Source organism: Cygnus olor, chromosome 9 (genome assembly GCF_009769625.2).
Source record: "Cygnus olor isolate bCygOlo1 chromosome 9, bCygOlo1.pri.v2, whole genome shotgun sequence".
NCBI classification, from domain to species: Eukaryota; Metazoa; Chordata; class Aves; order Anseriformes; family Anatidae; genus Cygnus; species Cygnus olor.
The window spans coordinates 11,772,814-11,794,455 of record NC_049177.1 but is presented as its reverse complement, the minus strand read 5'-3'; the positions used below and the strand labels follow the sequence as shown (position 1 = coordinate 11,794,455).

At 49.6% G+C, this 21,642-nt stretch overlaps 1 protein-coding gene across 4 annotated transcripts in view; it reads left to right on the top strand.

Annotated features, from left to right (window-relative positions):
• The window catches only part of LOC121075140 (high density lipoprotein binding protein), a 37,938-nt gene that overhangs the window by 14,271 nt on the left and 2,025 nt on the right, over positions 1–21,642 (top strand). For 3 of the 4 annotated variants that reach the window (XM_040568104.1, XM_040568103.1, XM_040568102.1), the window contains exons 2-25: positions 1,823–1,890; positions 2,418–2,530; positions 3,501–3,655; positions 4,209–4,424; positions 6,081–6,287; positions 6,771–6,986; positions 7,851–8,057; positions 8,275–8,382; positions 8,903–9,007; positions 9,450–9,528; positions 10,194–10,333; positions 10,643–10,747; positions 11,005–11,118; positions 12,474–12,560; positions 12,722–12,853; positions 13,648–13,866; positions 14,706–14,927; positions 15,150–15,368; positions 16,070–16,208; positions 17,004–17,158; positions 17,795–17,899; positions 18,494–18,628; positions 19,213–19,356; positions 19,522–19,707. In XM_040568104.1, coding sequence (XP_040424038.1) covers positions 2,455–2,530; positions 3,501–3,655; positions 4,209–4,424; positions 6,081–6,287; positions 6,771–6,986; positions 7,851–8,057; positions 8,275–8,382; positions 8,903–9,007; positions 9,450–9,528; positions 10,194–10,333; positions 10,643–10,747; positions 11,005–11,118; positions 12,474–12,560; positions 12,722–12,853; positions 13,648–13,866; positions 14,706–14,927; positions 15,150–15,368; positions 16,070–16,208; positions 17,004–17,158; positions 17,795–17,899; positions 18,494–18,628; positions 19,213–19,356; positions 19,522–19,707 — 3,471 coding nt within the window. In that variant the 5' untranslated portion in view covers positions 1,823–1,890; positions 2,418–2,454. Of the gene's footprint in view, positions 1–575; positions 594–1,822; positions 1,891–2,417; positions 2,531–3,500; positions 3,656–4,208; positions 4,425–6,080; positions 6,288–6,770; positions 6,987–7,850; positions 8,058–8,274; positions 8,383–8,902; positions 9,008–9,449; positions 9,529–10,193; positions 10,334–10,642; positions 10,748–11,004; positions 11,119–12,473; positions 12,561–12,721; positions 12,854–13,647; positions 13,867–14,705; positions 14,928–15,149; positions 15,369–16,069; positions 16,209–17,003; positions 17,159–17,794; positions 17,900–18,493; positions 18,629–19,212; positions 19,357–19,521; positions 19,708–21,642 lie in introns of those variants that run through there. The other variant, XM_040568105.1, reaches the window with a different exon arrangement.

The window sequence follows — 21,642 nt, the reverse complement described above, 5'->3', positions numbered from 1 at the left end:
TGTTGACTGCAAGGAAGATCTCTGCAGCTGGTGCGGACACAGTGAAACCAACAGCTGTGCCTGGAGGTTACGGCTCTCGGGCGAGCACTGTATCGAGTGTAGTTTCACTGACTTCTCATCCTTACCCTCCTCTGAGGAGCAGAACCAGGTGGTACTTCCCCAGGAGACAGAGCTTTAAGCGCATCCATGCCACGAGCAAGGCTCCAGCCAGACCTTGACAGCTGCTTGTGATGTACGGGGTGCTTCTGGCTCCTGCCCTCAGCCCTGCTTGCAGCTTGCTGTGAGGTGGTGGCATCCTTGATAGCGATGTGGTGGGCTGGAGGAGCCTATGGCTGCTTGAAGGCCTTGCCCAAATAGCCTGCAACGGGTGCAGTGCCACTTCCCTTGGTTCTGTGGCGGCTCCGTCGACACGGTGGTGTAGTCCCCAGTGTAAGCATGGCCAGCAGGGAGAAGTCGAGCTTTTCTCCGAGAGCAGATGACTAGGATGACTAGCCACCCGTACCCACGTACCAGCCTTGCAGAGCCTCTGCGTGCTGCAGAAGCTGTGCTTCAGGCAGTGTGGCTGACTGGTAGCTGTCACCTCGCAGTAACAGGTCGTTAGAGAATTAATTGTAACATTAGCTCCATTGCTTTGATAGCAGGTGGCAGTGCAGTAGGTGGAAATACCCTGTGTGGCCTTCCTTGAAGTGCAGATCAGGTCTGAATGGCCCGGTTGCATTGCTGCTCTCATTGCTCTTTCCTCTCCTTCCCTCCAGCCTCTGTTACATCCCCTTACAGTGTCAGCATATAAATGATGTGAGATGCCACATCAGACACTCTGTGGTTTTGGGCGGCTTTTCTGACATGTTGGCGGGCCAGAAATGGTAACCATCAGTTTACCGAAAAGTGCCAGAGCTCACTTCAGAAGCAGCAGCAGTGCAGGGTTTGCACAGGGGAGGGATCTGTAGTGCCATGAGCAGTCAGAGGCACTGGGTTTTAGGAGACTGCAAACCCAGCAAGAGCACACGTAAGCAGTTGGAGGGTGTGGGGGTGAACTTCCGTACATCTGACAGCGTGCGGTGTCCTGGCTCTTACGTCTTTATATTCCTGAGCACTTCTTTAACAGAGCTGCAGGTCCAGATGCAGGGGATGTAAAGCTCCCACCAACAGCGTCTTTTTTTCCTGGTCCCGTCTTGTGGATGCCTTTAAAGTAACCTGTGTAAATTAGTGCGGGTTTTTTTCCTTCCGACAGACAGGGTTAGGCCTGAAGACAGAGTTCAGAGCCTGGTGTATCATCTTATTACAGTAAAAAATGGAGAGGTGGACTGGCCAGTAGCTGTGTGTGGATAGCCCTGAGCGTTTGCCGTAGTTTGCGAGGCCGTCGATGTTGATTCACCAAAGCTCCACTAAACTACATTCCTAACTTCTGACTGATGGCAGTGTTGTTGGCAGGTTTTCAGGTTGTTAGTCTCCTCTGACTAGATGTCGATGCTTGCTTGCAACCCTGAAATTTCATGTCTGTCTTGCACATTTGTTACTAATTGACTGTATTTTTGCCTGATGCTGGATGGCTGCTCTCGTAGCTGGTCTGATTGAAGAGCAGCTACCCCAGGCTTCCTGTTGAGAAGTTTAAGCAGGCAGCAGCATTGTCTGTAGCTCTAGTAAAATTTGACAGGTAAAGTATGGTGAGATGTGACTCGGTATGAGAATATTTTGGATAGGATGTAAGCTTGAAACACAGTACAGTCAGTGCTCTCTTGAAAGTTACAGTAACGGGGGTGTTGTGTTTTCCTGTAGTCTTGGAGCAGCCACATAAATATTTTTCTTTTCTTTTTCTATAAAGCAAAAGCTGGCAGGCTGACAAACGGGCAGCTTACAGGACGGACTCTCTGGCTACTGACCATTTAGCTGGTAAGTTCCTATTTTGGGAGTGCCAAAGATCTTGCTGTTGCTAAGCATGCTTATCAGAGTGGCTTTCTGAGTGTACCCCTAAATCAGCAGCAGTTCAGACAGTTAAATAAGTCATCTTTAGGAAGAGGTAGAATCCTGAGCCTTTTTCATTTTCTCTGCAGGATTAAACAGTGGTCTTGGACTATCTAGACCTTCGGATACTGTTTTAAAAACCGCACGCCTTTAATAATAGATAGATTAATTAGAGTATCCTTTAACAACTTCTGTTGTCCCCCTTTCCAGTGACCTTCTTAGGTTGCACATCCTCTCTCTTCTTAATGAGGAGCTCTGGTTTTGGTGTCCGCTGTGCTGTGAGCTCCCCTCTGGTCCAGTAAGAGAACTGGGCAGCTGTGACTGGCACTGTAGGTGCCTTGTAGTGTCTGGCTGACCAGAAGAGCATTTAGTAACACATGCTTTGTCTTGGTGGAGTAATTTTTGTGCATCTCAAACGGCGTTGGTAATAGTGCTGCCTCCTCCATCTCTTCCAGTGGCATACCCGGATTGTGTGTGGGTGGGAAGTCGACAATGAGCTCCGTGGCAGTTTTGACCCAGGAGAGCTTCGCTGAACACCGCAGCGGCCTGGCTCAGCAGCAGGTGAAAGGTGAGGAAACACAGCTGAGTTCCCATGATGTGCCTTTAAACACAAACAAGGTTCCTTGCTGTTACCCAAGCTCACTCCAGGCGTCCAGTTCACCACAAGTGTGCAGAAATTGCATTCTTCGTTCCTAGATTGGTGGCTCACCACGTACTCTGGCTTTCCACCAACGGCAGCACAGAGGTGATGCTGCGCGGTGCAGAGCCAGGAGGAAGCAAGCCTCAGATCTCCACAGAGCTCTGACTGGCAATTCTGTCAGCCATGGGACAGCATACATGCAACAGTGGGGGATTGGGCTGCAAGGGAGCCTCATGGGATCAGCGTGTTGGACTCGGTCGTTTTCTTCCTTTGCTCATCCAGGTTCTGGGGGGGATGTCAGTGTAACTGTGCTGACTGGCTCGCTGGTGCGTTTCTGCACCCATCCTCCAGCTGCCAGCTGGCCCACTTGGCACAGTCCAGCGCACAACTGAGTGGAGCATAAGGTCCCCATCCAGGCTTTCCCTGCAGTCTGCTTCTAACTGTAGTGCTTCTCCCTGCCTTCCTTCTGGTGTACGTTTGTCTTATCCCCTTCGGACTTGCAGCCTTGCTCTGTTCCGTTCAGTTCTTCCTGCTCAGCTTGTTATCCCTTCATTAGCTCCTCTTTACAAAGGTTGCAGAAATGTGCTGTTTGCTGCCACCATTTGCTTGCACATTTCACTTTCTGCATCCAAAGTGTCTGCTCAGACAAGGCTGATTGGTCACGGCATCTGCTGCGGTCTGTACTGTACTGAGGTCAGTTGTGCTCCAGAGTTGGCTGCTCCACAAACACAACCCTAATAGGATTAATAGTAGTGCACACGTCCTTTGCTCTCCCTTCATAGGGAACACACAGCGTGTGCATAGGGAACACATAACCTGAACACACTTGCACCCCCTGTGCTGAACAGGGGCGTTTCTGCCTGGAGAGCATCTCTTCACCCTGTTTGTTTCACCTCAGTTACAGCTTTAAACTCTGAAGAAGAGAATGATCCTCCAACCTACAAGGAAGCCTTCCCTCCGCTCCCTGAGAAAGCACCATGTTTGGAAGCTGCCCAGGAACCTGCTGGGCCCTGGAGCAAAATCCGACCGATAAAGGCTTCTGTCATCACTCAGGTTGGTGGGAGCAGGTGCCCTATCCCCCCCGGCCCAGCCTTCGTCCAAAAAGTAGGCGAAGTGAAGCTCGCTTTCCCCAGAGTGTGAAATCCTTCATGTGTCAGATTGGCAGGCTCTTTGCTCTACGTTCTCCCAGGCTGCGAGGAGGACTGCAGCTGAGACCTAAGACCACTCTGAGGGGGGAAGGATGTGTTGGAAAACTATTCAGAGAAAGCTCTCGATCCCTGTTGCACAAATAGCTACTAGAGCAGGCCTGAAGGGAGGATTGCAGAATTCAAGCAACAAGCGCTAATGTGTTAAAATATTCCCACCATAGCTTAGCACTCCTGCCTGCCATACTTTAGGAAGACCCCTGGCGTGGGACAGGCTGCCGGCTGAAGTGCTCTTGCACTTTCCCTGCTTGCAGCTGGTGTCTCCACTGGAAGGGCTGAGGGGTTGCACGAAGCTGGGAATTTACTATGTCAGTGGAGTCCAGTACGGCAGTGGAGGGAGGCACTGGCAATCAAAAGCGTACTGACTGCTTGCTGTGCCCATCTGTCCTGTGGCTGAGCAGGTGTTTCATGTGCCACTGGAGGAGAGGAAATACAAGGACATGAATCAGTTTGGAGAAGGCGAGCAGGCCAAGATCTGCCTTGACATCATGCAGAAGACAGGAGCTCACCTGGAGCTGTCTCTCGCAAAGGACCAAGGCCTTTCCATCATGGTCTCTGGCAAGTTGGAAGCAGTCATGAAGGCTCGGAAGGAGATTGTCGCTCGGCTGCAGACTCAGGTGAGGGCATCTAACTGTTTCACACTTCGTCTTTGCTCTTCCCCAAGACTTGCAAATGTTTTGGGACCCCTGGGCGTGTGTGCTTATAAGCCAAAGAGGTGTTATTAGATGAGTAATTCAGCTTTGCTGTATATTTTCAAAGCATACAATTGGCAATTTGGAATGGAGATGAGGCTTAAAATAGGGTTCAAAGCTAATTACAGGCCATGCTGTTGCATGGAGGGTGGAGTCTGCAATCTCAGAACACTTGAATTGCAGACAGTGACTTTATGCTGAGGTGCTGGTGCTGGAGGGGGAGCAGGCCCCTCACACGAAGCTAGCAGCATGGGGGAATGGGACTGTGCCTTCTCCGTAGTCCTTCAGAGGAGAACGTGGAGAGATGGGAGAATGACAGGTAGAGAAGAGGGAAATCCTGCCAGAAGCTGAAAGCTTCAGATCAGGGTTCTGCATTGAGTAACTCAAGCCACACTGGTAAGGAGCCACAGCCCCGTTGTTTCAATTGCTTCTCCTTTCAGTCCTTTAGGTTTTGATTTGTAACCTTCAGATTTTTGAGTTCATAGTTAGGGTGGTAGTTCTTGTCAAGCTGTATCACAGCCAGGTCTTGTAGTGCGCATTGAAGTGTAATGTCAAAGGTAGTTAATGCAGTAGTTAATGCTGCATTTTGCTTCAGTGCTATTCAAATCATGTGTCATACCCTACCAGAGGGAAGAGAGAGGGACAAACCCTAAATAAGGTCCATTTCAAAAATTAATTCAGGTTGTGCTGAAATACACGGCCACAAATACATGACCAACTGTCCCCGAACGTACCTCCTACTGCCCTGGCCCCAGACAAAGGTGTGTCTGTATTTCCAGCTCTCCTAGGTTTGGCTGGCTTCATTATAGGGACACAGAGTTGAAGACCAAATGATCTTTTTTATTTTTTTCCAGTGTAGGTTGAATTTTAAGTGCCTAATTGCTGTTAGTAGTTAAATATTTACAGGTATTGAGAGCGTGGTAGCAGTGATAAGCTAGCATGTTGATAAAAACTCAGTGAGAAGGGAAGAAGTCAGAAATTACTATTATAAAACAGCCCTTTGAAGGTAAATTGAGGGAATCTCTCGGGACCCCTTTTCTGTGAGGGTTCTTCTACACGTAGCCCTGGGAGCAGTGTTAGATTGGAGACACCAGTGAGTAGCAGTAAGCGTTTCATAGCTGTCTGCCTGCTCAAATAGGTTTCTGGTGTTGAATTTCTGTTTCCTAGGAGTCAGACCGTGTGTCTTGTTCTCTGTAGCTTTAGCAGCAGTCAGAGTTCAGATAAACGCCACCCTTGAGCCATCGTCTCAGTTGTTGTCTGGTACTGCTTCTGCTTGTCGTGCTGAAAGACAGGCACCTCCTCATCTGTGCCTGAAGGCCTTTGCAAACTCTGAGTATCACTTCTGTAGAAACTGAAGGGTTTTGAATGAAAGGTGGGATTTAGACTCCTGGTGTACAGGTATCGTAGATCAACTGTTCTGGTGCAGTATCGGTCCTTAGACAGAATGTGCTGGGAAGACATTGTGTTTGCTCCTTAGTGGTACTGCTGAGCAGCATCTAACTTGCTTTCCTTGGCTCTGCTTCTGTGGATCTACTGCAGTAGGCAAGGATTCTCACAGATGCTTGGTTCCTGTGTTTTCAGGCTTCAGCAACAGTTGCTATCCCCAAGGAGCACCACCGCTTTGTCATTGGAAAGAACGGCGAGAAGCTGCAGGACCTGGAGCTCAAAACTGCAACTAAAATCCAGATCCCCCGCCCGGATGACCCCAGCAACCAGATCAAGATCACCGGCACTAAAGAAGGGATTGAGAAAGCCCGACATGAGATCCTGCTTATCTCTGCTGAGCAGGTACCTCAGTGCTGTAATCTTACTCATGGTATTAGCTAGAGTGCCATTTTGTTTCTCCACTGAATATTAGGTATTTGTAGCCACTCTGGCCACGCTCAGTGGCTAGTATTAGTCTGAGCGGAGATGTGTACTGTGCTGCTGACTGTATGAGCACCTATGTTGGGTTCTGCAACTTCTGGTTCTCTGTTTCGACCATCTCTGAATTCCAGTAAGTTTGGTTCATATTTGAAATGGACCATAATAAGGTACCAGCTGAGATAAGGCAAGATGTTACAGAAGTGAATATCGTAAAACGTCTGTAGCAACAGCAGGATTTGTAGATTGAAGGGGGTGGATGGAGATCTACAAGCCTGCAGACTGGAAAGGGTGCCTGGGCCCGAGTGTCAGGTAGGGTAGCACTGGGAACTTAGCTTGTACTGGTGTCTGGCAGAGACTGTATTACGGAGGGCAGTTCCCACAGAGGTCTGTTCTGGGCTCCTGTAGGATAAGCGTGCCGTGGAGCGGCTGGATGTGGAGAAAGTGTACCACCCCTTCATCGCTGGCCCTTACAACAAGCTGGTGAGCGAACTCATGCAGGACACAGGGACACGCATCAACATTCCTCCACCCAGTGTCAACAAGACAGAGATAGTCTTCACCGGAGAAAAGGAGCAGTTAGCCCAGGCTGTCGCTCGTGTTAAGAAGATCTATGAGGAGAAGGTATGGATGGTCTGTAAAAGATCCCCAGCTTCCCCCCACCTGTTTGTAGTCCCTCTTCCCTTCTTGTTCTTCTTGTGCATCTCTCCATCACATCCTCCTCGTGTCAGCTTTGGCTCCGCAGCCCTTGCAGCCCTGGGTCTTACCATTTCCTTACTCAGCAGAGTAGGACTTGGGCTGATGCTACCAGGGAGGTGACAGACGTCCCGCTTTTCTGTGTCATGGGGGGAATCAGCAGACCACAAAGAGCTCCCCTGGCTCTTGTTCACACAGGTGCTACTAAGGAGCGAAGTGTGAAGTCTCCAGTGGTGGCCACCTCACATCATCAAAGTTGTTACATAAGTACAAGTTGCTGAAGAGTGAATTTCACTCCAGTTTATTTTCCACAGCCAGCATCATTGTGAATATCCTTCTTGTGGGTTGTCGAGCTGTTTTTCCTCATGGTTAGGTCTGTATTCTTACCAGTCTGGATTTCAGCAGAGATAATCAGCTTGTGGCCAACTAGCCTACATGGTGTTGCGTTACAGTACTGCCTGGGGGACAGCTAGGTGTTGAGCCCTGTTGTGCAAGACTGTGTGTGTGCGTGTGCGTGCGTACAAGACTGCGTGTGTGTGCGTGCCTGTGGTCTCCTCCATGTAGTGTCCCAGGGAGTTTGCCACAGAGTACCAGTCAACTGTGAATCTGTGAGCGCAAAGCCTTCTGTGGGTAAGGGCCCGAAGGGTGCTGGGGTACTGCAGAACCAGTGCGCTCGCCTTTGCTTTGCTCTTTCCTGGGTGCAGAGTTTCACTGCATCTGTTGCCTCTTCCTTTCACTCTTGTCCTTCCCTGGCCCCCTGTGATTGATGCCCCAGTGCCTCTGCCCCCACAGAAAAAGAAGACTACTACCATTGCCGTGGAGGTGAAGAAGTCCCAGCACAAGTATGTCATCGGCCCCAAGGGGAATTCCCTGCAGGAGATCTTGGAGAAAACTGGAGTCTCTGTCGAGATCCCACCCACTGACAGTAGCTCGGAGACGGTGATACTGCGAGGCGAGCCCGAAAAGCTTGGGCAGGCATTGACTGAAGTCTATGCAAAGGTACTGGCAGGATGGACTAGGCCTTCTCAGAAAGTCGCATAAAGATGTATCTGGGAGCGCTGACAGGCAGAGTGGGAATGGTCTTGGTTGGGCTGTTAGAGATGCTGCTTACATTAAGTCAGTACTGAGGGTGCAACATAGAAATCGGACCTGAATTTTTGTGAAGATTTCTTCCAGTCTGTCCATCAAACAGCTGCTCTGATTTTCTGTCTTTCAGGCCAACAGTTTTACCGTCTCCTCGGTCTCTGCCCCCTCTTGGCTTCATCGTTTCATTATTGGAAAGAAAGGACAAAACCTGGCCAAAATAACTCAGCAGATGCCAAAGGTACACCTCAGCTGTAGAATGTGGTTTAGTCCAGATCACTATTTGTAGAAGAGAAGAATGTATTCTGGTGTGGGTGAAACAAGGGAGGAAATGACGCAGATTTTAATATTAAAGGGAGCCTCTCTTTTACTGCGGCAAACACTACTCATCATAAGTTACTCTTCTGGCTTGAGCCCTCCAAAGGAAGCTTTATATGGTACTAGTTGATATTGTAACATACCTGGAAATGCTGAATTAAACTTGGCTTCTCACTTTGAGTTAGTGTCTAGAGAAATGTTAGGCAAGTAACGTCTTCAAAGCCCTTGCAGATAGTAAGGACAGCGCCAAAGCCCTAGGCTCTAGACGCTGTGGCATGGCCAAAATTGTAAGTTAACCGTCTTCTGAAAGCAGGAGAATAATGGGTGTGCTTTGTGGGAAGGAAAACGTCTCTTAGTGGCAGAGGTGTTGTAGGCCTGACTAACAGCATTGACCTGTCTTGCATCTCGGAAAATTGTTACTGAATCGATTGCTTTGTCTCAAGGTTCACATCGAATTCACAGAAGGAGAGGATAAAATCACTTTGGAAGGACCTACAGAAGATGTGAATGTGGCTCAGGAACAGATTGAAGTCATGGTCAAGGATCTGGTAAGTTGGTGTTACTAGTTCCAGTACCTAAGAAGGGGCAGAGATGATGAGTTAGGTATCACGTCTGTATCACATCCCTATCTTGCCATGCTTAACAGAACTTGCAGGAGGCAAGTTGTGTAGCAGATGAACAAAGCACTTGGTTGCAAAACTCACCTTTGGCATTCTTAAAAAATCAGCAGCAGGTCTTAAATCTTTTGATGCAGAGAAGGAAGAATTGTCGTTCAGTTGTAACTAGGGAGGTGTGTAAGTTCTTTTAAGTGCTTCACAAGCATGGTGCTCTCAGCTCAAAACAGAGAAGTGTTTCCATTCCACTTAGGAGCAGGAGCTTATAGCTGACTACTGGAGAGTTAGTGCCAATGCTGGCATCAGGCAGTTACTTAGGGCACAAGAGGGGAGAACGGTTCGCCTGTCCTACCTAGCCCTGTACAATTCTTTGCAGATCAACCGGATGGATTATGCAGAAATCAACGTTGACCACAAATTCCACCGACACCTCATTGGCAAGAATGGAGCTAACAGTAAGTGGTGTGCCTTTCTAATCTTCGCCATGCTCGGACTCTCCATGTTCAGTAGGTAGTGTCCGGGGCTCTGTAGTTCATCTAGCGTGGTGTCTCCATCACGTTTCATCTGCCCTTCTAGGGTGGTAATGGCACAAGGAGATAAATAAGCAGTAAGTGCTTGGGGTGGCTTTAATGTATGAAAGCATCTTGACAGATTGAACAGTGGTGGGATGACTTTGCTAGGTTCTGGAGGAAATTTTATCCTGGTTGGAGAATTAAATTTAACTTTTTTTCAAGTTACTCTGTGTGAATTACACTTTAGCAGCTGATAGGGGGTGGTGGAAATATACCAATGAGTTTCTCCCCATTAAAGAATTCAGGATGAGAAATGAATGGTCACCTTCTGATGTAAACATGGCGCAAAGGAAAGAGATGCCTCACTCTAGCGAGCGAGCATTTTGCTCTCTGGATGCCACAGCATTTACTTGTGCAGTTCTCCTGTGGCACAGATCTGCTTTTGTAGAACTCCAGAGTGAAGAGGCACTTGCCTCTGTTTCAACCCCACCCCAGTAGCCTCTTTTCAGAGGTTTACTTTTTAAACAGCTTCTAAGCATTGATAATCAAGATGCCTTGTTGCAAGTCTTGGCCTAGCAGGCTGTGTCACCACCATCCTTGCCTTGAAGTTAACAGGATTAAGGACCTCTACAAGGTGTCTGTACGCATTCCACCGGACAATGAGAAGAGCAACCTGATCAGAATTGAAGGAGACCCACAGGGGGTCCAACAGGCCAAGAAAGAGCTGCTGGAACTCGCTTCCCGTATGGTGAGCAGGATGTGATGCTTGGGAGGCCACAGGGTTTTGGGCTGTTACGTTCATAACATAACTTCTGGTGCAAACGTGTGCCCTTTGCCCACTGAGAACTTGGATCTGATGATCTGAAGTGCAAGTTGCTGCTCACAGTGTGTTTTTTCTATTCCCTTGCATACTCCTTCTCTGTCAATGTAGAGTGAATCCTCTCTAGAGGAGAAAAAAGGGACACTGCTGACAGGTAAACTGTCAGGCAGCAAGCTGGTAAATAAAAGTATATGGCTCTCCTGCTGAACGCTCAACTGTAATCTGTATTACCATCAGGAAAATGAACGCACCAAGGACCTAATCATTGAGCAGAAATTCCACCGGACCATCATTGGGCAGAAGGGCGAGCGGATCCGGGAAATCCGGGAGAAATTCCCAGAGGTAAGGCTTTCAAGGAGATGAGGAATCCAGAGGGGATGTTTCTTACTTGTGTACTAGTCTTGTTGTTGCTGAAATCATAAATGTAGCGATCCTCTAATACAAATAAGAAGATACTTCTCTTGGCCAGAGGCTGCTAACGTGGCTACCCTTTTCTGAATGGGACAAAGGATGTATAGGATTTCCCTGAGCTTTGCATGTGTCTGACGTAGCAGTTCCTGCATGTGTTTGAGTTTACTATCAATAATTACCCCTTGCAGGTTATTATCAACTTCCCAGACCCAGCGCACAAGAGCGACATCGTCCAACTTAGAGGTCCCAAGAACGAGGTGGAGAAGTGCACCAAGTACATGCAAAAGATGGTGGCAGACCTGGTAAGGGGGAGTTCTGTCTGTTCTCTCCTACACATCTGGGTAGCCCAGGAAAAAAGTACAGGTGTACTGTCACTGTACTTGGTTGGGACTGAAACACTTCAAGATGATGGAGCTCTGGACAAATTTCTGGCTAGATGCAGGCAGGAGGGTAATATCTGTTATTTAAAGGCTGTATTTGAAGGCACTTCACAGAATCACAGTATCATCTATGTTGGAAGAGACCTCCAAGATCACCGAGTCCAACCTCTGACCTACACTAATAAGTCCCCCACTAAACCATATCGCTAAGCTCTACATCTAAACGTCTTTTAAAGACCTCCAGGGATGGTGACTCAACCGCTTCCCTGGGCAGCCCATTCCAATGCCTAACAACCCTTTCAGTAAAGAAGTTCTTCCTAATATCCACCCTAAACCTCCCCTGGCGCAACTTTAGCCCATTCCCCCTCGTCCTGTCACCAGGCACGTGGGAGAATAGACCAATCCCCACCTCGCTACAGCCTCCTTTAAGGTACCTGTAGAGTGCAATAAGGTCGCCCCTGAGCCTCCTCTTTTCCAGGCTGAACAATCCCAGCTCCCTCAGCCGCTCCTCGTAAGACTTGTTCTCCAGACCCCTCACCAGCTTCGTTGCCCTTCTCCGGACTCTCTCGAGCACCTCCATGTCCTTCTTGTAGCGAGGGGCCCAAAACTGAACACAGTACTCGAGGTGTGGCCTCACCAGAGCCGAGTACAGGGGGACAATCACTTCCCTAGCCCTGCTGGCCACACTGTTTCTTACTCAAGCCAGGATGCTGTTGGCCTTCTGGGCCACCTGAGCACACTGCTGGCTCATATTCAGCCGACTATCAACCAATACTCCCAGGTCCTTCTCTGCCAGGCAGCTTTCCAACCACTCATCTCCCAGCCTGTAGCGCTGCTTGGGGTTGTTGCGCCCCAGGTGCAGGACCCGGCACTTGGCCTTGTTGAACCTCATACAGTTGGCCTCAGCCCATCGGTCCAGCCTATCCAGATCCTCCTGCAGAGCCTTCCTACCCTCGAGCAGATCGACACACGCACCTAACTTCGTGTCGTCTGCAAACTTACTGAGGGTGCACTCAATCCCCTCATCCAGATCATCGATAAAGATATTGAAGAGAACTGGCCCCAGTACTGAGCCCTGGGGGACTCCACTAGGGACCGGCCTCCAACTGGATTTAACTCCATTCACCACGACTCTTCCTTTTGCTTATTCTTGCAGTTCTTGTATAGAGAACTTCCTTGGGTCTAAACCTATTGACAAAGTTCACGTTTTTCATGTTCCTGGCATGGGGCTTGCTGTGACAGCGTAATGTTCAATTCTCCCTTCCTTTCTCCCTTAGGTTGAAAACAGCTTTTCAATTTCTGTCCCCATCTTCAAGCAATTCCACAAGAACATCATAGGGAAAGGAGGTGCCAACATCAAGAAGGTGATATAACTTTCCTGTCTCTGGTGCTCAGTATGATCACTGCCTGCTGCTAAATCCCACTTGCTGTTCTTTCCTGCTTGTTGATGATGTGAAATGTAACCTCCAAGTGCTTTCTTGTGACGTGGGACACCTCTGAAATGATTTTTTTTTTTTTGTGGCAGATCCGTGAAGAAAGCAACACCAAAATCGATCTCCCAGCAGAGAACAGCAACTCGGAGACAATTGTTATCACAGGAAAGAGAGCGAACTGTGAAGCTGCTCGCCACAGAATTCTTGCCATCCAAAAGGAGCTGGTAAGTGAAGTGACTGACCTGGTGCAGATAAGGGACTTGAAAATGTTGCTAGAATGCATAAGTTCAGAAGAAATGGTTGTAGTGGGGGAGGGCAGGGAGGAGACAGCAGTGCATGTCAGTCTGTTCTTGAATCTAAAACCTAAGATCTTAGCAAAATTTGCCAGTAGCTCAGAGCCCTGATTTATGCCTGTGGTATCTGTCACTTCTTTCAGGGAAGTCTCTTTTTATAGCTTATCAGGATGCAAGTAGGGCTGTCCCTCTGAAGTGTCACTTGTGAACTAGGGAAGGCTGTGCTTTAACTGAGATCAAGCAAACTAAAAATACCACGTGCTCAACGTTAATGAGGACAGCTCTCATCATCGTGAACAAAGCAAGGAACTGAGCTAAGATGAAAGTCTGTCACTGGGAGGCTGGTCTCCCAGTGCTGACTCCCCACAATACCTTGCAAGTTACAAGAGAGCAAACTTGTGCTACCTGACAGGAGCTGGTTGCACCTCCAAATGGAGGGCTTGACGTAGGTCTGCTATCTCCTCATCAGAGACTGAATTTGCATTCATGGTATTTGCTCTCAGGACGTAATTCATCTAAAATTGACTGTGCTGTGGGATGATGCTGATGAGCCTGCCTGTGGCTGTTCATGTATCAGGGGCAGCCAGTTTCAAACCTCTGGGGTCAGGCATTTCTTACACGTAGCTCCATAAAGATCGTAGTAATGTGGGAGTTGGAAGGTAAGCAGGGTAGGCACAAACACGTTTCTGCAGCTTAATTAACAGCTTGCTACTGTCCTTTCTTAGGCCAACATCACCGAGGTGGAGGTCTCTATTCCTTCCAAACTGCACAATTCCCTCATTGGCGCCAAAGGCCGCTTCATCCGCTCCATCATGGAGGAGTGTGGTGGAGTCCACATCCACTTTCCCACCGAGGGCTCTGGCAGTGACACCGTGACCATCAGGGGCCCAGCACAGGATGTAGAGAAAGCCAAGAAACAGCTGTTGCACCTGGCAGAAGAGAAGGTGAGCCCTGTTATAAGGGAAGGAACAGATTGGTTTGGCCAGCTGTTTCTCTTTCAGGGTTCAAATGATCTCCTCAGCCTGCTGAGAAGCTTCTGGCATGAGACAGCTTAATCCTCCTCCGAGGGATTTGAGTACAGTTGGGATGATTGAAAGAAAACTACACTTTTGTCCTTGTGACAATGAGTTCTTCCCCCGTGGGCAGAAGAACTGGCAGAAATGCTTCTCTTCCAAGGCTGAGGACATACTCAGAGGGCTAAGGCTCCCTACTGCTGTGGTTTGAATGCTGGTGGATAGCCACAGCTCTCTGAAACAGCTGCCTCTGAGTATCTCCTTTCCTTTTTTACCTCGTCTCTGAATTCCAGCTCCAGTTCTTACATTTCTCTGTATAATTGGGTTTGGGAGCCTTTGGTTACAAGGTATTGCTCTAAGTTGGAATCACTGGACTGGTCATTTTAACAGCAAGAAAAAGCCCTTTTTAATGCTAGCATGTGAGCACGTTCCCCTGGTTGGTTGGTTCCATCTGCTGCGTGGCTTACAGCAGTGAGACAGCCGATGATTTTGCTGCCCAGCGTGAGTCCCAGACCCTTCTCCCCAGGAACTCTTTTGTGCTCATATTCTCCCCAGTTGTGCTGAGTGTAGAGATAGCTCTTCAGCGCTGAGAACATCTTTCATGTAGTGTTTTTTCTTCAAACCTTCTTGACTGAGACAGCAAGCTACATCTACCTTCCTCATGCAACACTGTGCATGTGTGTGCAGTTACAGAGCTGCATGTCTGCTGTTGATGCAGATGTGTATTTGCTGCATATTGACGTGTTCCGTGTGGATCTGCCTCCTTACAGCAAACAAAGAGTTACACTGTGGACCTCCGTGCAAAGCCAGAGTACCACAAATTCCTTATTGGTAAAGGCGGTGGCAACATCCGTAAGGTGCGTGACAACACTGGGGCCCGCATCATCTTCCCAACCTCTGAGGACAAAGATCAGGAGCTGATTACTATCATGGGAACTGAGGAAGCTGTCAAAGAGGCGCAGAAGGAGTTGGAGGCCCTCATCAAGAACCTGGTAAGAACTGCTACTTTCCTACCTGTCACTGCAGCAAGATGTAATGAGTTAGTGTGGAGGACCTGTTTGTCCTAGAACCATGAGCGTGGTGGGAGCTCAGGAAGATCCTCTTCGCTGTCGCTTGTTGGAGTGAGGTTGTAAACTGTTTTCCGTTGAGTGCAGCAAATGGGTGATGATGGCCAGGAAGGGCAGGGCTGACTGGCTGCTGTCATCTGTTGGCAGGATAACGTGGTTGAAGACTCCATGGTGGTTGACCCCAAGCACCACCGCCACTTCGTCATCCGGAGGGGGCAAGTTCTGCGTGAGATCGCTGATGAGTACGGTGGTGTGATGGTCAGCTTCCCACGCTCTGGCACCCAGAGCGACAAAGTCACCCTCAAGGGAGCCAAGGACTGTGTTGAGGCAGCCAAGAAACGCATTCAGGAGATCATCGAGGACCTGGTAAGTCCCAGGAAAGCTGTTTTTTCCATACTTTGTTGCTTCAGCTGTACCCTTCTTGAACCTGTTGTACAGCCAAGCTTTATGTGAACAAGTCCCACAACAGATTTGGGATTTAAAGCTTTGCTGTCAACATAGGGGCTGCAGACTTTAGATCCCAGCATGGGGAAGGGCTGCTGGCTCCAAAATGGCAATGCTGTTTCAAGTGATTGCCTCCTTTGACCTTCCTCTTGTTTTGGGGGAGAGCTTTGTTTGGGGTACCTTTAGACATGAAAAATTTGGAGCCCACTTGTGCTTCTCCATGCCTGGTCTTGGGTAGGGGCTGCTCCCTGGGGTTTATTGTCCTGTTAGTACTGCGTTTTGGAAACAACCATCAGTCAGACCTCTGCTCTTACTTTCCTTCCTTCATTATCTTTTTCCTTTCTCTTACTACTACTTCCCCTTCAGAGTCATAGCAAGCTTGAGCATTTGGTCTCTGAAGCCTTTAAAATCACGGGCTGGAGGCAGCCTTCATTAAAATAGCTCATGCTAACTTCTCTGAGAGAGGGAAGGATTCTAGGAAACTTTCAGTTCTTTCCATGACAGCAGCTGTTACCTTTCCCAACACCTCACTGTGTCCATTCTGGATTTCACCACGTGCAAGCATCTTGTTTGCTGCAGTGAAAGAGGCTGCGTCGCAATAGAGCAACTCTGCTTTCTCACAGGAAGCTCAAGTGACAATCGAATGCACCATCCCACAAAAGTTCCACCGCTCCATTATGGGCCCCAAAGGATCTCGGATCCAGCAGATCACCCGGGACTATGGTGTCCAGATCAAATTCCCTGACAGGGAGGAGAACCCAGGTATACCCATGGATGCATGTTCACATGGCAGTTGGGGTGATCAGATGTGTAGTCTACACTTGATCGGTGGATAAGCTCTGCTTAAAATCTGCGGAGAAGTGACCCCAGGTGTTCCCTGCAGCGTCCTTGGATCTGGGCTCGGAATCAACCGTGTCCTCTTGGGAAGAGGGGCCACTTTTAGGGGGTAAAAATGCAAACCTGTGAGTTCTGAATATGTTCTCACCACAGAGTGCAGGGAGCACGAGGACCTGTCCTAGCCAAAAGCAGATCCTGCTGCTGCTCTCTTGCTCTGCAGGCTTGTCAAGGTTTCTTGGAGTTCTCGTGATCTCATTGTTGGCTGTACTGAATTCAGCACAGCTGGGGCCTGCTGGCCTGGGGCCTGCTCTGCCTATTTTTGTTGAGTAGTCTGGTCTACCACCAGCCGTCCTGCTGTAACATCCAGCGCCGTGCTAGTGAAATTCCCTGTTGCTGAAGGAACTGCCAGCCTTATTGCCTCTGCTGTCGTAGGAGCACAGCCTCTACTTCCAGAGTGCAACTGCAGGTCCTCCCCACGCGGGCAAAGGCGATATGAGTGCTGTGCAGAGAGGCATGGAGGAGACCATCTCAGTGGATGTTCTTGTTCTGCTCAGTCTAGGCTAAGCCATGGCAAGCTGACTGTGTCAGGAGTAACCTCTTCCATAGCAGGCTGTAGTGTCTGGTATCTCGTGACCAGGCTGAGCCTGAGGATCTGGAGGGGGAGATGTTGAGCAAGGAGGGGTCTCTGTCTATTTAACACGAGGCTTTCCATGTTTTCAGCCCCTGTCGCAGAGCCAGCTGTGCAGGAGAATGGCGAGGAGGGTGGGGAAGGCAAGGATGGGAAGGATGGAGACCCCAGCTCTCCAAAGAAGTGTGATATCATCATCATCTCTGGCCGCAGGGAGAAGTGTGAGGCAGCAAAGGAGGCGCTGCAGGTACGTGGCTTCCAAACCCTTTAACCTTGTAATGTAGTCACGTCCTGATGCAAGAAGCTCGCTGCATGCTTTAGTGATGGTAGTAAAAACTGTTCAGTCAAGGTTGCTATCCAGGTGGTCACTGACACTAACCGTGGCGAAGGTCTGTATTGCTCAAAGGAAGTTCTCCAATTGCTCTATAATTTAGCCAGGTGGCTTGAATCACTGCGCCTGACCTAGCAATTGCTACAGCTGCAAGCAGCCCCAAGTCACTTGCCAGAAAAGCATGACGTCCTTTTTTATGAAGCAGGGCTGGGATGAGATACAGTGTGATTGAGGCTGAATCATTCCAGCTTCAGCAGACCTTGCCATGCTTCTCCTCTAGTGATGTCATCCAAGTTTCTGCTAGGTGGAAGCCAAGGATATGAGAACAGCCTCTGATGCCAGAGGGGGTTTTTAGATGGCTTGTTTGGAAAAAAACATATAGCACCCCACAGGTCATCTTGGTGTTTGCAGCTGCTCTCTCCTGCAGAGTTTGTACCCTGACTACAAGGGAACGTACCTCACTCCAGAAACGCGTTCTTTTGAGCAAGTATACGGCAAACTGAAAGAAAGGAGAAGTCTTTCAACTGGCAAACTCTGTTCCCATCCCTCTAGGCTCTGGTTCCTGTCACCATTGAAGTGGAAGTTCCCTTTGATCTTCACCGTTATATCATTGGCCAGAAAGGAAGTGGGATCCGTAAAATGATGGACGAGTTTGAAGTAAGTTGTTGCCCTTCCTCCCTAATCCCACGTACTGGAGAATCTGTAAGTGACCATATTTATGGTGTTGGCAATCAGTTGTGACTTACTCAGGACCATCTTGGCTTGACCATAGAATACAGGCTGTATAATAAGAAAGTGAGACCTGTGTAATGAACTCCTTGGCTCTGGGGCTTGCTAGGTTTCACGATGAAGCTGTATGATGGGAATTGGTGTCGTGAGTGTTGTAGGATTTGTTGGGGCCTATCTGGATTTCTTACCAGTGCAAGAGCTGTTTTCCCTCCTTGGCCATGCCCGCCTGCTTGGAAGATTTCCCCAGGAGCCCGCAGGGACTGTGGACCTCTTGCTTTTGGGGCTGGTGCAGGTTGGCTGCAGACAGCACTGTTGAACGCGTATTTGTTTCCTAGCCTCTCCAGGCTGGTACAGAGACTGCTAGGTCCTGAAGTCCTGCAGCAAAGCAATCTGATGTTGATAACGGCTGAAGGAACAGGGTTCAGGCTAGATGCAAGCTGTTCTTGGTAGCAGAGAGGATCAGTGAGAAGCTAACGTGCAGTGAGCGGTGGTACAAAGTGATAATCGTTACTTGTTGCTCAGGTAAACATCCAGGTCCCTGCTCCTGAGCTGCAGTCAGATGTCATCACCATCACTGGGCTGGCCACCAACCTGGACCGTGCCAAGACTGGGCTGCTGGAAAGAGTGAAGGAGCTGCAGGCTGAACAAGAGGATCGGGTAAGGCCTGTGCCTGTCCTTCCTTCCAGCTGAACAAGGCTTCAGCCTCTGGGTGGTACCTTTTGAAGTTGTACAGACCTGTGGAACTCTTCTCCTGTTAATAGCACCCTTCACTGCTCTGCAGGTCTGGGGGACTCAGTGGCTTACCCAAATATAACCTGTTTAATATGAACTAACAGGAGAGTCTTAGGAATCTACCTTAGGAAACTCTGAACTGCCCAGGGCGCTCTCTCACCTTCACATCCCTTTGAGATGGCGCAGGGCAGGAGCCTCACTGCGCTAGAGTCTCTTTGTACCTCTTCTGGTGAACCCTTATCCCAGCTCTGAACAAATAGTGTGAGGGATGATCTGGGTAGTTGTTTCCTACCTGTAGTTTCCTGCTGAACTTGGCAAAAAGCACAAGGCCCCTGCAGATGAATGTTCTGGGTACTCTTCTATAGCCATGTGCACTCAGGCAGGACCTTGCAGAATCTGTCCCATGAATCTCAGAAGCCAAAAGGAATGCTGGGACTTCCGTGGCCGTCAGTGGAGCAGCCAGGGTGTGTTCCCTGCTGTTGTGCCTCACTCTGCTTCTCTCTTTCCAGGCCTTGCGAAGCTTCAAGCTGACAGTTACTGTGGATCCCAAGTATCACCCTAAAATCATTGGGCGTAAGGGAGCAGTGATCACCCAGATCCGCACAGAGCATGAGGTCAACATCCAGTTCCCTGACAAGGATGATGAAAGCCAGGTGAGAGGGCAGAGGAGACACACAGAGGGTTGTTGGTTGTCTCTGAGCATGGGCTCTGACTTCCCTGTGCTGCTATTGAATAAGATGGAGGGTAAAAGGGAGTAGCAGGGAGTTTTGCTTAGCTGCTTATGAGCTTGGTTACTCACATGCTTCCATGTGCCCCAGGCCCAAGACCAGATCACCATCACTGGCTATGAGAAGAATGCTGAGGCTGCCCGGGATGCCATCATGAAGATTGTTGGCGAGCTCGAGCAGATGGTCTCTGAGGATGTGACTCTGGACCACCGTGTTCATGCACGCATCATTGGTGCACGTGGCAAAGCCATCCGCAAAATCATGGATGAATTCAAGGTGAGCGGTGGGGCAGCACGGGCTGGGGGAGCTGTTTGGTACTAGGGTCTGAATTCAGAAGTGTCAGGTTCACATCTTGTGGTCCTTGTTTCTTGTGCCTGTTGAGCACCTCCAGCTGGAACAGAAGGAAAGAAAAACCAGTGCTGTTCTGCTCCCATCAAGGTGACATTGCAAATGTAGGAGCAAAGTCCCCTTTCAGTGGATTTCTTCCAGATGGGGTCCCAGATAGTCATTTGAAGGGAGAGGTGTTTGAGTGAGCTGCTCCACATACTGGAATTGGACAGTCACTGACACTGGGGAGCTGTGGGAGGGAACTGTACCCAGACCCCCTTAGCATGAGCTCAGCTCAAAGGAGATCCTATGGATTTCTTTGTCTAAGCCAACGTTGACTTCTGTGACTTTCAGATTCCCAAATACACTTTCAGGTCTCCAGATTTGGCTACTGGAAGCTGAAAGGCTTTGGCAAAGCCAGCTCAGCCTGGGAAGGGCAGGGGCCTGCATCCCTGCAAGCATGCGGCAGTAGCAGAGTGATTTACTACAGGGACAGTTAATGAACATGAATTCAGAGTGATGAGCCTTTGGGACTTGCATCTTGGCTGGTCTTGGTTGCTGAAACAAGCTGTTTTGTTCTGAAATGAGCAGCCTTTGGTTTTGGTCCCATCTTGTGTGACTTCCCTGCAGCCATCTGGAAGGCAAGCTGGAACAGATCTCAGTGGCTGCGTACGGGAAACACTAAGCCAACTACATAAAATGGTCGTCAGCCAGGATTGCTCTATCTGCGGAGGAGATAAAAAACTATTGTGCCTCCTGCTGATGGCTTGATGGCAAGGATGCTTGCAGCAGAATGAGGACACTGTCTGGAAATCCAGCCCTCTGCTGTTGCCACAGCACTGCACAGAGAATGGTTTGGGTTGGAAGGGACCTTGAAGATCATCTAATTCCAATCCCCTGCCCTGGGCAGGGACACCTCCCACCAGCCCAGGCTGCCCCCAGCCCCACCCAGCCTGGCCTTGGGCACTGCCAGGGATGGGGCACCCACAGCTGCTCTGGGCAGCCTGGGCCAGGGTCTCACTGCCCTCTGAGTGAAGAATTTCTTCCTTAGATCTAATCTAAATCTCCCCTCTTTTAGTTTAAAACCATTACCTCTTGTTCTATCACTCCATCCCCTGACAAAGAGTCCCTCCCCAGCTTTCCTGTAGCCCTCTTTAGGCACAGGAAGGCCACTATAAGGTCTCCCCAGAGCCTTCTCTTCTCCAGGCTGAACTTGTGACTTCCTCTGGACCCGCTCCAACAGCTCCCTGTCCTTCTTGTGCTGGGGGCCCCAGAGCTGAGTGCAGGGCTCCAGGTGGGGTCTCATCAGAGAAGAGCAGAGGGGGGCAATCCCCTCCCTCACCCTGCTGCCCACGCTGCTTTTGGTGCAGCCCAGGGTACGAGTGGCTTTCTGGGCTGCAAGCACACAGTGCTGGCTTGTGTAGAGCTTCTCATCAACCACCACCCCGAGGTCCTTCTCCTCAGGGCTGCTCTCAATCCATTCTCTGCCCAGCCTGGATTTGTGCTTGGGATTGCCCCGACCCAGATGCAGGACCTTGCACTTGGCCTTGTTGAACTTCATGAGGTTCACATGGGTCCACCTCTGCAGCCTGTCCAGGTCCCTCTGGATGGCATCCCTTCCCTCCAACCACACCACTCGGCTCGGTGGGCCTCTGGGCAGTGAGAGCAGCAGGGGCTGCTGCAATGTGGGTTGTTACAGCAGGCTCTGCTCTGCCTTCCTCACAGGGGAAGTGGACAGGCTTCAGGCCAGGTGTATTTCGGTGAATCCCCTAGTGTCTGAAGTGCGCAGCTCCTAAACAGACTTGAAGCAGTGAATGGATCAGGGCTTTTCTCTTTTTTGAATCCAGTGACAAAAGACTTAAGGGAGTCTGTAGCTTTTCAGAT